Source organism: Thunnus thynnus, chromosome 7, assembly GCF_963924715.1.
Source record: "Thunnus thynnus chromosome 7, fThuThy2.1, whole genome shotgun sequence".
Taxonomy (NCBI): Eukaryota; Metazoa; Chordata; class Actinopteri; order Scombriformes; family Scombridae; genus Thunnus; species Thunnus thynnus.
Genome location: NC_089523.1, coordinates 1,680,746 through 1,694,317, shown reverse-complemented (window position 1 = coordinate 1,694,317; position 13,572 = coordinate 1,680,746). Strand labels below are relative to the sequence as shown.

At 39.0% G+C, this 13,572-nt stretch overlaps 1 protein-coding gene across 3 annotated transcripts in view; it reads right to left on the bottom strand.

The window, feature by feature from the left end:
• Nucleotides 1-14: 14 nt before the first annotated feature.
• LOC137185585 (kinase suppressor of Ras 1-like) overlaps nucleotides 15-13,572 on the bottom strand; it is a 64,654-nt gene continuing 51,096 nt past the window's right edge. For all 3 annotated transcript variants that reach the window (XM_067593784.1, XM_067593786.1, XM_067593785.1), the window contains 14 exons: nucleotides 13,103-13,186; nucleotides 12,947-13,008; nucleotides 12,025-12,137; nucleotides 11,658-11,832; nucleotides 10,561-10,618; nucleotides 10,390-10,444; nucleotides 9,288-9,539; nucleotides 7,344-7,540; nucleotides 7,039-7,135; nucleotides 5,999-6,132; nucleotides 5,765-5,896; nucleotides 5,187-5,322; nucleotides 3,452-3,585; nucleotides 15-2,843 (listed from right to left, as the gene is read on the bottom strand). In XM_067593784.1, coding sequence (XP_067449885.1) covers nucleotides 2,756-2,843; nucleotides 3,452-3,585; nucleotides 5,187-5,322; nucleotides 5,765-5,896; nucleotides 5,999-6,132; nucleotides 7,039-7,135; nucleotides 7,344-7,540; nucleotides 9,288-9,539; nucleotides 10,390-10,444; nucleotides 10,561-10,618; nucleotides 11,658-11,832; nucleotides 12,025-12,137; nucleotides 12,947-13,008; nucleotides 13,103-13,186 — 1,717 coding nt within the window. In that variant the 3' untranslated portion in view covers nucleotides 15-2,755. The remainder of the gene's footprint in view (nucleotides 2,844-3,451; nucleotides 3,586-5,186; nucleotides 5,323-5,764; nucleotides 5,897-5,998; nucleotides 6,133-7,038; nucleotides 7,136-7,343; nucleotides 7,541-9,287; nucleotides 9,540-10,389; nucleotides 10,445-10,560; nucleotides 10,619-11,657; nucleotides 11,833-12,024; nucleotides 12,138-12,946; nucleotides 13,009-13,102; nucleotides 13,187-13,572) is intronic.

Below are 13,572 nucleotides of genomic sequence, written 5' to 3'. Positions count from 1 at the left end.
AAAAATGAACTGTATATTAAATACAACCAACAGCACTGTATATACATACATGCATTAGGTCACTATAATGTTTCATTGGGTTTCACCATGCTGGTGAAGCCCATTACATTCAGACACATTCAGTGAGCATACATTGTACTCCTGCCTGAGGAAACACAACACACACACATACACATACAGTAAGCCACATCCTGTTCAATGACATGTTGCTGTGCAAGAATGCACAGAGAAAAGACACATACGTGTGGCTATATCATGTTTCTTTATACTTTAATGAAACTATTATTTTTCAATTATTTTTTTTCCAATATTTCACCCATCCTCCAGCTCAATGCTCTCTCTGCCCGGAGTGAAAGTGAAACTGAAAAAACAGACTGCTCACTTATAGCACTTTAAATGTCAGTGTGGGAGGTATCCACTCAGTGGTTTGTCATTTGATCGATGATGATTTAAACTGAAACAAGATGTCATATGACATGACCTGTTGCATCATGTCAAGTATTATTGCAGTACAGAGGCAAAGTGTCTCAACATTGTTGTGATTAGTCCACAGGAGGTCGCCTGGTATGCAGATTCATTTTCATAACTGCATGGGTTGATGTGAATTATCTTGCTTAAACCATGACATTCAAAATACAGTTAAGTGTTGTTTAGTCATATTTTGGGGAGATATACTATTTATAGGGTCAGTTCATCCAAATTAAAATAATAAATATTTACCTATTACCTCTGGTGTTTTGGTTTTATTTGTCCAGGCTTTGAGATATTATTCTTAGAGATTTCTGCCTCCATGCCAATAGAGTGGAGGTGAATGGCATGTTCTTTTGTGGTGCTCACAGCTTTGAACAGTACAGTTTACAAACCAAGAGTCTACAGCTATGATATCAGCTCTGTGAGGCTGTACTTAGGCCTCATAGACAAACATCTCAAAAGCTGGAAAAATAAAAGATATCTGCATGGATAGATACCACTAAAGCTAAAAGAAAATATGATGAGCTTTGCAATTTGGGTGAACAGACCCTTTAAATGTAAACTTTATGTTGGCACTATCTTTGTTAACCTTGGAATGAATGTTATTTCACTTGTCCAATAATTAGGAGCCGTAGCCTTGTAACAGCTGAAACCAGCAGCCTTCCAGCTATGACAATGAACTAAACAGTGATAAGGCATTCTGTCCATTGAAATACAGTTAAAGATTTACATTCATAGAGAAGCTTCAAACAGCCAGTGGTTAGAAAGTAGGAGGAAGCAGTTAACAAGAGGAACCTGCTAACCAACCTGATATGTACAAACTGAAACTGGAGACAAAGATAAAGTTGTTTCAGTAGCAGCCATCATGATGTTAATGTCATTGTCTCACCTGCTGACTAGGCTTTAAATGACACCTGACCAGGGTGAGAGGTATTACTATCATTTCTTTTCAGAAGAGTTACAGTCAGTGCTTGAATGTGTTCTGTTACTAAGATGAATGATCCACCGGTGTATTACACATTTCTCATTTCTGTACATTAACACAATAGTGCAGACCCTTTGATTCCTCTTTCCCTTAGATTCTGCATTATTATGCTTGCAACCTGCTTTGGAGGTACTTTGCTTAACTATGGTCACGCCCATTAAGTACATTGGAATTTGGATTTTACAAAAACAACAAATATTTCAAATCGGAGGTTCTTCAAGAAGCATTTCTTTGTTGAATGTTGGCTGACCCACACTCTGAAGGCAGGCAAATGTCAAAAGTACCAGTACTCTGTTGCAAAGAGCCCAGTTATTAACATGCATGTATGCAGACATGCAGAACACATCTCAAGCAGCTGGTAAAAAAGCCACAGACGCATCCTTCCGCTGCAAAGGGAAAATAAGTAGAACTCATCGCTGCATTGCTACAGCAGATGCTCTAAGAGCCGCTACGACATGCAAAATTAGGGTCACATGACCATCAGGGGTAACCAAGGTAGCAAAGTGCTAGCAAGCTTCTCCACTGACACCAATCACCTTTTCAAGGGCAACGCATCAGCAAGGTGTCTGTACCACAACACACCAGCACCCTTTGTTTTCTATTAGTGTTTTTCCAAGAGTGGGACTTCACAACCCTGAGTCTTTGAGAAATTGTAGGGCACAAGTTCGTACAGTTCTACCTTGCTTTTTCATTGTATTTTAAATACCGGGAAGGATTGTATGTATGATATTGAAAAATTGCCATGTTTGAATGTACGTCATTATAATATTAAAAAGACTTTAGTTCAAAAGAAAATGCTTGCTGATGTGCACACAGAATACACAGAAGTGAAACTTACTGCTATGTTATCTGCTTGACCAATCATGGGCAACAGTCCTTTGCTGTTTCCCTCTGTCACACAACCCTCCCCTTGCATGTCTTAGTGGTCCCTAAAGAGTATCCACATCACATCCTTTGATCTAAGACACACACCAAGACCACAAACTCTGTCTGCCTTACTTGCATATTGAAATTTGTTCATAATACGGGAAGAATCAAGATAACAAGAACACTTATTAATACTTGGTGTAAATGCAAAACCCTGTGATCAGATGTCATTATCATGAGAACATATCCATATACAGACCAAGGTGAAAACAGGCTGTATATGCTGCTCCAGATATGAATAAAACTCATAAATGGAGATATGACAATTCAGCTACTATGAATTGTCAATATTAGCTCAATCTAAGATAAAGAGTCAAATCCAAATTCCAAAATCCAAAAAAAAGTTTCAGTTCCTAAAAGCACATTTGCCTATCAGCTGCTGTATTTGTACATGTATGGACAGTGAGCATGCAGGCCCTGATGGCAGTGATCTCTCAGGCAGTGATGATGATCCCAGGGCCTTCACCAGGAGAAGAACAGAGTGAGCAGACAAAAATCAGGAATGTTGGAAAACAAGATTGTGCACAGAAAAGAGAGGGGAAGGGGAAACAGAGGCATAGAATAAGGGGGAAATTAAGGATCCAAGGGAAACCATGGAGATCAGGCACAACAGGAGCAGGTGAAGGTGGATCAGTCGGCATCCAGGGGGAGGAAGTCACAGAGAGAGGAGAAAGAAGGAGTGAAAATCAGACATACAAGAAAGAGGGCTTCAGCAGACTGTGAGAAACACTGTTAAAGAGTCTGGAACAAACTGATGAAGGAAGAGAAGTCTTACTAGATCTTTCCTCAAAATACAAGATCAGCAGTCACATTAGAAAAGGTCATTTATATTAATTGATACTCAGCAGGACAGCTTCATCATATTTCACATTTCTTTACAAAATTGTATTTACAACATTTTCCATTTGATTGATTTTTTCCTTTAAACCCCATCTCATTTCTCTTTTCTTGACATAAAAATGCAGATGTTTATCTACTAAATAAAATGATGTAGACTCCCTTTTTGAATATCAGTGTTATTGGTGTCGTCAGCTGGTTCACCCAGGATTCTCGTTCTATGATACGTACTCAGGTGCCTTCCAGAAGTGTCCGGGGTGAGACAGTCTTCGGTTAAGTTTTGGGAGCCTCTCCAGCATGCCTGCCAGCTGGGTGAAGGTTGGCCTGGTGTCTGCCTGGAATGACCAGCAAGCAGACAGGATCTCCTGTTGGGATATAAGGTGGAGAATTAATGTGTGATACATGTTTTAATTGGGGTTTCTATTGATGGACGGGTTTAATGTTAACCTCTAAGTCACTTACAAACTCACAACTCAACTGTGACTGTTTGCATCACCAGCAGGAAACCACCATGACATTGATATCAATGATATGAATGCAGAAGTTCCTCTGATGATGCTGGTTCCAAAACACACCAGACTGTACTTAAGTCTATGGAGCCTGGCAACGATTTGTGTGCACTAACTACTAGTTGAGGTGGAATCTTGATAGATTCTAAACCAGAATCAAAGATGCCATCTGGATTCATTGCATGAGTATTTACAATCAAAAACAGAGGCCCATTGGAGTGCTGAAAGAGTCTGTGGGGCTAAAGATAGCAACCTCAGTTTTATTGTCATTAAGCTGTAAGAAGGTTTTAGCCATGGAGTATTCTACCTCAAGGCAGTGAATTAGCAGGGATTAAAAGCATCATGGATCACAAGGTTTCAATGCAAGGTACAGCTGAGTATCATCTGCATAAAAATGAAAAAGAGATGTTCCTGGAATTTCAGAGTCCAGAGGAAGCATATATAATGAAAGATAATGAAATGGGACCTATGCTGGAGCCATGTGGTACTCCACATGAGAGGAGGAGAAAAAATCATTGATTCTAACAGAAGATGTTCTGTCTTTGGAGGTAGGCTCACCACTGGAGGTCCTGCCCCTCAAAGCTAACAACATGCTCAAGGATAGAGTGATCAACTGTGCTGAAAGCAGAAGAGAGATTTACCAGAAATAAAGTAGCATGATTTCCCAAGTCTAAAGACAAAAACAAATCAGTTGTGACCTTCACTAGAGTAGACTGAGTGATATGGTGCATCCTAAAAGCAGACTGGAATTTGTAGGCCCATAAAATACATTTAAGAACTGACATTGTGTTTAATAGACCAAAGCTGAAGTATTCACATATCTTAGTCCCAAATCCAATCAAAACTGTATTAAACACAAGCAGCTTATTTATAGTACACTGTCCAGGACCTTTCATTCAATTTTAGTTCAATTCAATAAACGTTATTTGTCACTGAGGGGCAATTAGAACCTGACAACTATTTATTTTGCACTACATTAGGCTGATGATATATGTACACCTAACAAATGGCCACAAAACCTGTCCAGTACTGCAGAAGCAATGTACAATGTAGCATCTTTACTGTATAAAAAAAGACAGTCTCAAGGAGTCAATGACAATTGAAACAAATTCAATAAACTAACAGTGTTAATATGGAGGAATTAGTATTTGTGGCACCTCGTTACAAAAACCCAACTGCTAGCCTGCCACAAACACTCATTATGCTTTAACTAGCTGAAGTAGCCACCTAACTACAGAACCTGGAACTTGAGAGCACAAACTAGTAATTTTTGTGCACATATTAAAGTAATTCAAGGTTATGAATGACTGACTCATGCACACGACATGGTCCTACAAAGTACTGAAAAATGTACCCATGATACAGTTCCTGCCAGGGCCTGTAGAGGTCGATTTAAAAAGTTCCAACTTCTATTTTGTATGTTATTGTATTTTGCACAGTTTATGTTACAGACTCACCGTGACCTCCTTGCCCAGGTTGGTGTCTGCCAGCACCTTCTTAATGCCCTCATTACTGCCTACTAGCCAGATTTTAGCTTCCACAGGCTGGTTGGTGATTGGCCAATGTCTGACCTGCAGCTCATACCAGATTGTGCTGGAAATTAGACGGCACAAAGATCAGATTAGGAAAACACCTCATATGCTAGACTCTTTTCACTCCATCTCTGCCTGTGTCATGTGAGTCTAAGCGAATATGCTTTATGGAAATAACGTTTTTCAAAAAAATGTGCAGATAAAGGATAAAAGTTATAGAACAAGTCTGGCTGCATTTGTGAGTTGAGCTTGTAAGGTTAAAATAAAAATAACCGGTGTGCTAGCTTTCACCAGTAAACCTTGATTTGAAGGATTCAAACTTCATCAACAAAAACACTGACAGTGAAGTAACTGCTAAACACAAAAGTCAAAAATATAGAAACAAAGTAAAGTTATTAAACTTTGTGTCTTTGTTGCCACCATGGCAATTAAAACACCACAAAAAACAAGTATCTGTTGAATAACCCATGCAGGCTGTAGATGAAATCAATATCAATCAATACCCAAAAGCGTAAACATCAGCAGCTTTAGAGAAAGGCAGCTGGTCCTCATCAACCTCTGGGCTCATCTTTCGAACAATCTCTGGAGACAGGTAGTAGATCCAGCCTTGAGGTATCCGCAACACATTCTTTCTTCTAAACACACACACACACACACATATAGTAAAAATGCAATACAACCACAGCTTACAAGAGACACTGATTCATTTTTCAGACAATCATTAATTTCACTCTTACCTGCCTTCTTGTACCACCCCAGACATCCCAAACAGGCCAAAGTCTGTGATGACCACTTTGTTTGTATCATAGAAAACATTCTTAGACTTCAGATCCTTGTGAATGATGCCTTTGGCATGTAGATAACCCATTCCCTGTGAAAGATAAAGATTTGCTGAACACAAGAAACTTCAAAGAGTGTAAAATGAGCTGATATTAAGCAGTTTTATTCATATCACCAAGTCCCTTTGTGTAGAACTTGTCTGTAAGTACAGCTTTCAAATTATTCTAATGGCATAAAAGTTTGTTTATAGAAAAGTGAGACAACACAAGTGAAATTCAGTGCAGTCTATGTGTGGCTTCCAACACATTTATGATCAGCAGCATGCACTGATGTGTGCCACAGTGTCTTTTTTAAAATGGTACCACTGGGGTCACCGATGTCAAAAAAGATTAATATCATCTCATGCCTGTGTCTTAGGTACAGAGCTGGAGCAGGGGGAAGCATCTAGCTTGTCCCTGTCCAAAGTGAAAAAGAAGAGATCCTACCAACACCTCTAAAGCTCACTGAATAACTCACATCTCATTTGTTTAATCCGTACATGAACAGAGATGTAAAAACAACAATTTGTCAGATAGGGTTGGAGAGCACAGGTTCTAGGCTGTGTACAGACACGGTGGTGCCAAACCGGCAGCCTGTGGTGACAAGACCACAATAAGCTGCACACAGGAAGCTGTACACATCCACTGTGCCTATTGTTTACCAAGAAATATTTATAGTGTGTCTAATTTTACTTTTGGAAAGAAAGCAAATGAGTGCAATATCATAGTCTTTTCAAATCATCATAAAAACAATGATATCAAGTTATGGTGCTACATATTTCTTTTTTCATATTATTATACAAGTATATAGTGTATATGCTCATCAGGCAGTTGAATACAATGTGCATCAGTATGTAATGTTTCATATAGTAGCAGAAATCATCATGTATGGTGATATTAAAATGATTGTGGTTAAGATGCTGTTGCTTATGTTCATCTCACACAGCAAGGCTGCTTACCTTTACAATCTCCTGTGCAATCTGTCTGGTTTTATTGATGTCTAACAAGTGACCTCTTTCTCTTACAACAGAGTATAAAGTCACACCTTTACAGAAACTGCAGAGAAAACACATACAGCACTGTTACAAAAACTGAATTCACATTCAACAGCAGAACATCAACCGAAACATCACATGTAGAGAAAAACATGTAGACAACAGCTTCAGATTTAATAAGTGATGCTAACATATGAATATACATTTGTTCCTGTGCTGGAAATGGGGAAATAATAGCAGCTCCTGGTGTGAACATGAATCAGCTCTACCTTGTGATGATGGCGAGGTGGGGTGGGGCCATGCAGGCACCCATGAACAGGATGACATTCTCGTGCCTTGTCTGCCTGTAGTTCATCACCTCCTTCTTGAAGAGCTTCAGGTGATCCTGGTTGTTGCCATCAATCTCCAGAAGGCGAATGGCCACCTCGCCATGCCAGCGACCCTTGTGTACCTTCCCCCAACGACCCTGAAGAGTCAAGCAACTCTGTCAGTTGTCTGAGAAAAGTCATATTCTGACTTTTATACCCAGATTTAGTGTGTTTGCACATGTCTGTACTTCTTATTCAACAGTGATGACATGAGGGGATGGGTTAGGGTTAGGCTAGCTAATAAGCTTTGATTATTTGTTCAGTTCTTAGCTCATTGCTTGCTGTATCACATATATTTTTAATGACAGTTAGGAGATTCAGTTTCCAAAAGGACACCAACTAGAGCACAGCAGCTGACTGAGCTACCAGTTCTACCAGTGTTTCAGGTTTTTGTGTCCACACTGTAAATCAAATGCAGGCAGCATCTGGTCTGCTGAGAGCAAATGGACAAATTTGCTCGCCAACAAGACTGAACATGTAAATAAGACTCTGTAGTTACTGAAAACTATAGGCTAGCAGTTTCCCTCTGCCTTCAGTCTTTCTGCTAAAATATAGATCATCATCTATCATAAATAAGAAGATATGATTATTAAGTGATGATATTTGTTGCGATCGCTCTTGATTATTTTATTTTGTTTTCTCTTTTATGTTTTGGATTTTACTTACTTTTCATTCTTCAATTGTTTTTTTATAGAAGCCGAGAATGGCCAAGCTTGCGAATATTGTTTTTAGTGCTGTTATCTTGAGATCATGAGTTAATTATTTCATCTTGAGAAAACAAAAGGTTGTTTCCTCTTATTGCTTATAATGTTTATCATAGAACAGGAGTGCCATGCCAGCAGTAGCGATGAGAGAAACAAAGCTTTCTGAAGCAGGGAATCATATGAATTCAATTGTGTTGAAAATGGTTCACTGTTTCAAAGCATTTGATAGGATCAAAATGGCAACATCTGCTGGGCAACTTTGACATTACTTTTATATGGAAGGTTTCGGGGTGTCAAGACGTCATGAAACAGGCAAAATATGTGTAAACTCACCACTGTCATCTCTCTCTTTGATGTTTTCTGTCATACTTCAATAAAGGTTATTTACCAAAAACTGTGTCAGTGCATGGGTGCATGAATATATATGTTGTTTATAAGGCTTATAGTAACCCCTTACTACTTTTATAAACCCTTTGATGGATTAGGGATGAATCCTCCTCAACAGTCATGACAGTGATCTTGAAGGCTGCAATCAGGTGTGATCAAATGAAGTAAACACTCATTTTCAAGTTCTCCATAATTATCCAGTGATCTTGAGAAAACAAGTCATTATTATCGCGTTATCTCCAGAAATCAGCTTTTTGTTTTCTCGAGATAAATTAACTTGTTAACACGAGAAAATGAGCTTTGTTATCTCGAGATCACAAGATAATTAACTTGTGATCTTGAGATAATGGCATTAAAAAAAATAATTGCAAGCACAGCTGTTCTCAGCTCCTGCAGTTTTTGGGGAAAGCACTCTCACTTTGTTTTTGAAAGGTCAATTTTTCCCGTAAGGTCCAATATTTTTTCCATTACACAATTTGCTGTAAACTCCAAAACCTTTACACCCTTTTTTCTCAGCTTCTCTCTCTCTGTAGATACTGCTCTTTGCCTTTGTCTGGCAGTAGATTCCATGACTTTCAGCTTGCTGGTTTTCCTCTACTGCAGTGAGAGGTATGTGAAACATCTTTATACATCTCACGTTGTTGATGGGTCTCATACTGAACATGGTTTAAAAAAACATTTCAATAACCTCCACACAGGCCACAGATTTCTGCAGAAAGATATTGTTTGAGGAGTATGACATCTCTGTCTTCACCTTGCCGATAAGCTCTCCCAGCTGCAGCTGCTCATATGGGATGTCCCACTCCTGCAGGTAGACGCTGGTCTGGCTGGCCTTGCGAGTGATGGGGCCCCTCCAGCGGCCAGCAGCTCCACGACGGCAGATGGAGGAGGGCAGGTCCTCCAGCCCGTCCTCATCACACTCCTCATTGGAGAAGCTCTTTTCTGTGCCGCACTGGTCAGCTGCTTCCTCATCCACAGCTGGGTAGTCTTCCTCTGCCTCCTCGTCCTGGGACATACAGGAGAACAACAACATGGACAGTGGATCTTTGGCTCATGATGGATTTTAAATTAAAAAAAATTTTAATTTTAAAACCAGGTTCAACGGGGTGGAGTTCAGAAGTCTGAGTCAGCTTATAAGAAGTCTTTTATAACAAACGGTGTAAAATGTGGAAAAGGTGTTGCACATTTTGTATAATTGACTTATTGTTAATACTATACTTACAGTAAAGAATATGCAGCAAATTAAAAGCTCACTGTTCAGCACAACATTTTTCATACCATTTAACATGAGTGCTTCCCTACAGCTTCCTGCTTACAGCAGTATTTATTTCATTTGACAATTAAAGAGCAACTTAACCCCTTGTTTTAAATGTTCATTCAGATCCAGAGCAGCAGAATCACGACTACTGTTTCACTCATAATCCACCTACTGTCAGTTGCTCGCTCTCACTTCTCATACAGTGTGTAAAATCTCATTTTATTTTCATGACAGAAATGTAATCCTCAATCTTTTTTTAAGCTGACAAATGTAGGCTTTATAACTGATATTTCCCCTCACATACGTTTTCCTCTTGCAGGAGGAATGCTAGAAAAGTGTCTCATCTTTAACATTTATTCCAAAGTCAGCAGCTAAAGTCTTTCAGCCCATCAGCTGAAAGACAAAATAGAAGCATGAAGGCTGCTACAGTTGGCTGCAGAGACACAGGAAACCTCATAAACGCATTGTACCTACAGTGAACACATGCAAATAAGATTCCTTTGAAAAAACAAGCAAATATATTGATGTCTTTTCCCCTCTTCTTTTTTGTTTATATAACTTACTGTAAGTGAGAGTTAATATAACTGCCAGTACTCACGCCTCCTTGTTCTGCTGCTGTTAGCTGCGTCTCAGTGACGGCAACCTGTGACACTCTGAGAGAAAAACACAACAAACAGCAAGCCACAACATAATTAAAGTCATAAACTGACTGTATCACATGTATCAAAATGTGTAAGACTCCCTTTATATCAATGTTACGGTCTCTTACCCAGACTCATAGTAGCTGCCAGAATGTTGACCAGCAGTATATGTGGAAGAAGGAACATCTGTGGGAAAACAGAACTTGAGAACCCTGAGCTACTATAAGAGGGATTCCCATCATTCAAAAATGCTACATAAATACATAATATGTTACTTCAAATGCTTTCAAATCTCAAGACTGCCAATTCTTTAAGACCTAAGCTAATCTAGAACAATTGTAATGTATTCATGGATGTTTAGGATATTCTTGATCTTTTTACAATTACAAAAATAAAGTTGTAATTTTAAGAGAAAAGCTAGAAAAAAACAAAAAACATACTATTTCAAGAATAAAGTCATAATTGTATTAATTAATTGTATTAATTCTCTTGCAAAAGAGACTAGTGTTTGTGCTGCATGACTCTCTCCCATCAGCAGCTCTGCTCTGTGTCTACAGGCTTTCTCAACTCTTTGTCACAGGTAGAATTGCAACATTAACATTCACTCAGTACACAGAACAATCCTGCAACAGTTGATTCTCGCTGTATTTCAAAGTCAAAGTAAAAGAGTCATAAAGAGTCATAAAGAGTCATAAAGTCTGTGAGCCTTAGTCATTTTCTGATGCCATAAACTTCCATTGTGATCTGTCAGGAGGAAACAGCAGCTCATACAGCATGTGACTGGCTTCATTTCACCTCAATATTCTCAAAACCTAACAGAACCTAAAAACTAACAGACTGCTCTCACCTGCTTAAAATAAACACCTTCTAATGTTCAAAATGTTCAAATAAAAGCTTTTCTCTTTATTCTTGAAACATTGCAACTTATTTTTTCCTGATAAAATTTATGACATCATTTTCATGACATTATCACTTCTTTCTCAAAACATGAGTTTATTCTCGTAACATTACGACTTTGTGAAGATACTATTTTCAAAAACTGGAAAAGATTTCTCTTTCCTTCGCAGTGGCCCTGATATTCTGTCATCAAATTGTCAGGTTTTTCAGCCCAGAAACGATCAGTGCTTAAACTTTTTTCACAGTAAGCTTCTGCCCAAACACACTGCTTTGAAGAACCCGTCTCACAGTACATGAGGCTTTTGCGTGCCATTGACAGGGTGCTGACCTGGGAAGTGGAAGCGGTGGTCCCGGGAGCCCTGTGGTGATGGGTTGGGTGGTGGGGTGGCGCTCACACTCGGGGGGTTGCTTGGCTGGAAATGTGCTGGGGAGGAAGGTGTGGAGGAGGTGGCTGATGACGGGTTACTGCTGGAGTCCAGCTGGTTTAAAGTGGGGGGAGGCTCCTGCTAACACACACACACACACACACACACACACACACACAGAGAATTCTATTGTTATAATAGTGAGGATCTTCCATTGACAATTTATTTCCTGAACCCTAATCTTGAAACTCTGTCCTACATTGCTGATCTTTACCTGAACTGTCACCTTGATAATAGAAAACATACAGCAGATCAGAAACATGTACGTACCCTTTTGGTTATTGCCTTTGGTAAAGTGCCAAACTGCACTGGGATCTCTGCTGTGTGATCAATACGATTATTGATATCTGATGGCACTGATTCTGCCCTGCGCATCCTTGGCACTACAAGTCAGATTAAAACATGGGTTCATTTTACATCACATTAAATATTAAGTAGGATGCAGAAGTAACTGGTAATGACATTATCTTGGTTCATCTGTTAGCAATAACATGGTCAGATGTCTTTTCACATGCAAATCACCAAAACCAGTGTTCAGCAGAGGACTGCTCTGTGCTATAATCAGCTGCTCAATAAACAATTAAGAGCAACATCAGAAAAAAAAGAAACACAAAATCCACAAGCTTCTGCTCCATAAAATCATATTCACTATAATTCCTCTCAATCAAATCCTCACATTCAATATAAAACACTGCATCTGTGTCCTGGCTGAAATTCCACTGTACAATTTCATGTGTTTCAGATTTTTATTAAATTAATTTGACTGATATGTTTTTATTAAATTAAGTATTTCATCTAATTTCAATACAAGAAATCATGAATTGCAAGATTTATATCATAAACTACAAGTAATGTTGGCTTTCACAGCCTGTGTTGGAACCAACTTCACACTAGTGTTTTGGGACTAAATAACTTAATCATATTTATACAGGAACTGTCAACTGTGATCATCCCAAACATCTATACTGTCACTTTCAGTGTAAACACAGTCAGTTCAACTCTGATGTTGCTAGAGAACACAACACATCAGTCTATAGGTATTACTGACTTACTTGATGCATCCAATATCTCCAAGAGGTGCCATGAGCTGCCATGCCCATACAGGTCTTAAACCTAGCCTTTACTGCACAGTATGGAAACACTCACTCTAGCTTTTAGCAAGTTTCCCTGACGATGAGTGCTACAGTCTTACATGTGAGAAATGATATCCGACACGAGGGAGCATCTTTGGTACATTTGTTGTGGCACTTTAACCTGTGAAGAGAAGCATATGACATACCATAATGAGATTGTAGGAAGTGATACTATAATCAAACATATGAGGGGGGTAATATCTACAGTGTCTTACTTGCAGTGTTTACACTTGACACCAAACATCATGCTCTTGCGACACACTTGGCACGTCTGGGAGAGCCAGGACTTGGTTGAAAACCTTACAGGATGGAGAAAGAAAGGCAACATTTCTTTATCATGTCACGTTATCATCTGACATTTGGTTCTGATGAATGAAGCTGAGGAAAAAGTGAAGTGGTGTACACCACCAGGGATCTGAGGGAGAGTAAACCTGCCCAAACCCAGTGCACTCATTTGACTGATATGTCATTTTGAAATGTAAAATTTAGTGACTGTACGTACACATAATGAATTAGAATTGAAGTAATGTAGATTAAAAAAGACTATTGAATACACCCCAGGATAGATCCTACAGTACACTCAGGATTTTGTTATTCTTATTATATAGTTTGTGGTAAAGTTTGTCCTGAGGGTGTGCTGGAGGAAGGTCATGAGGTCATTAATATCTAAATCCATATATTTGTG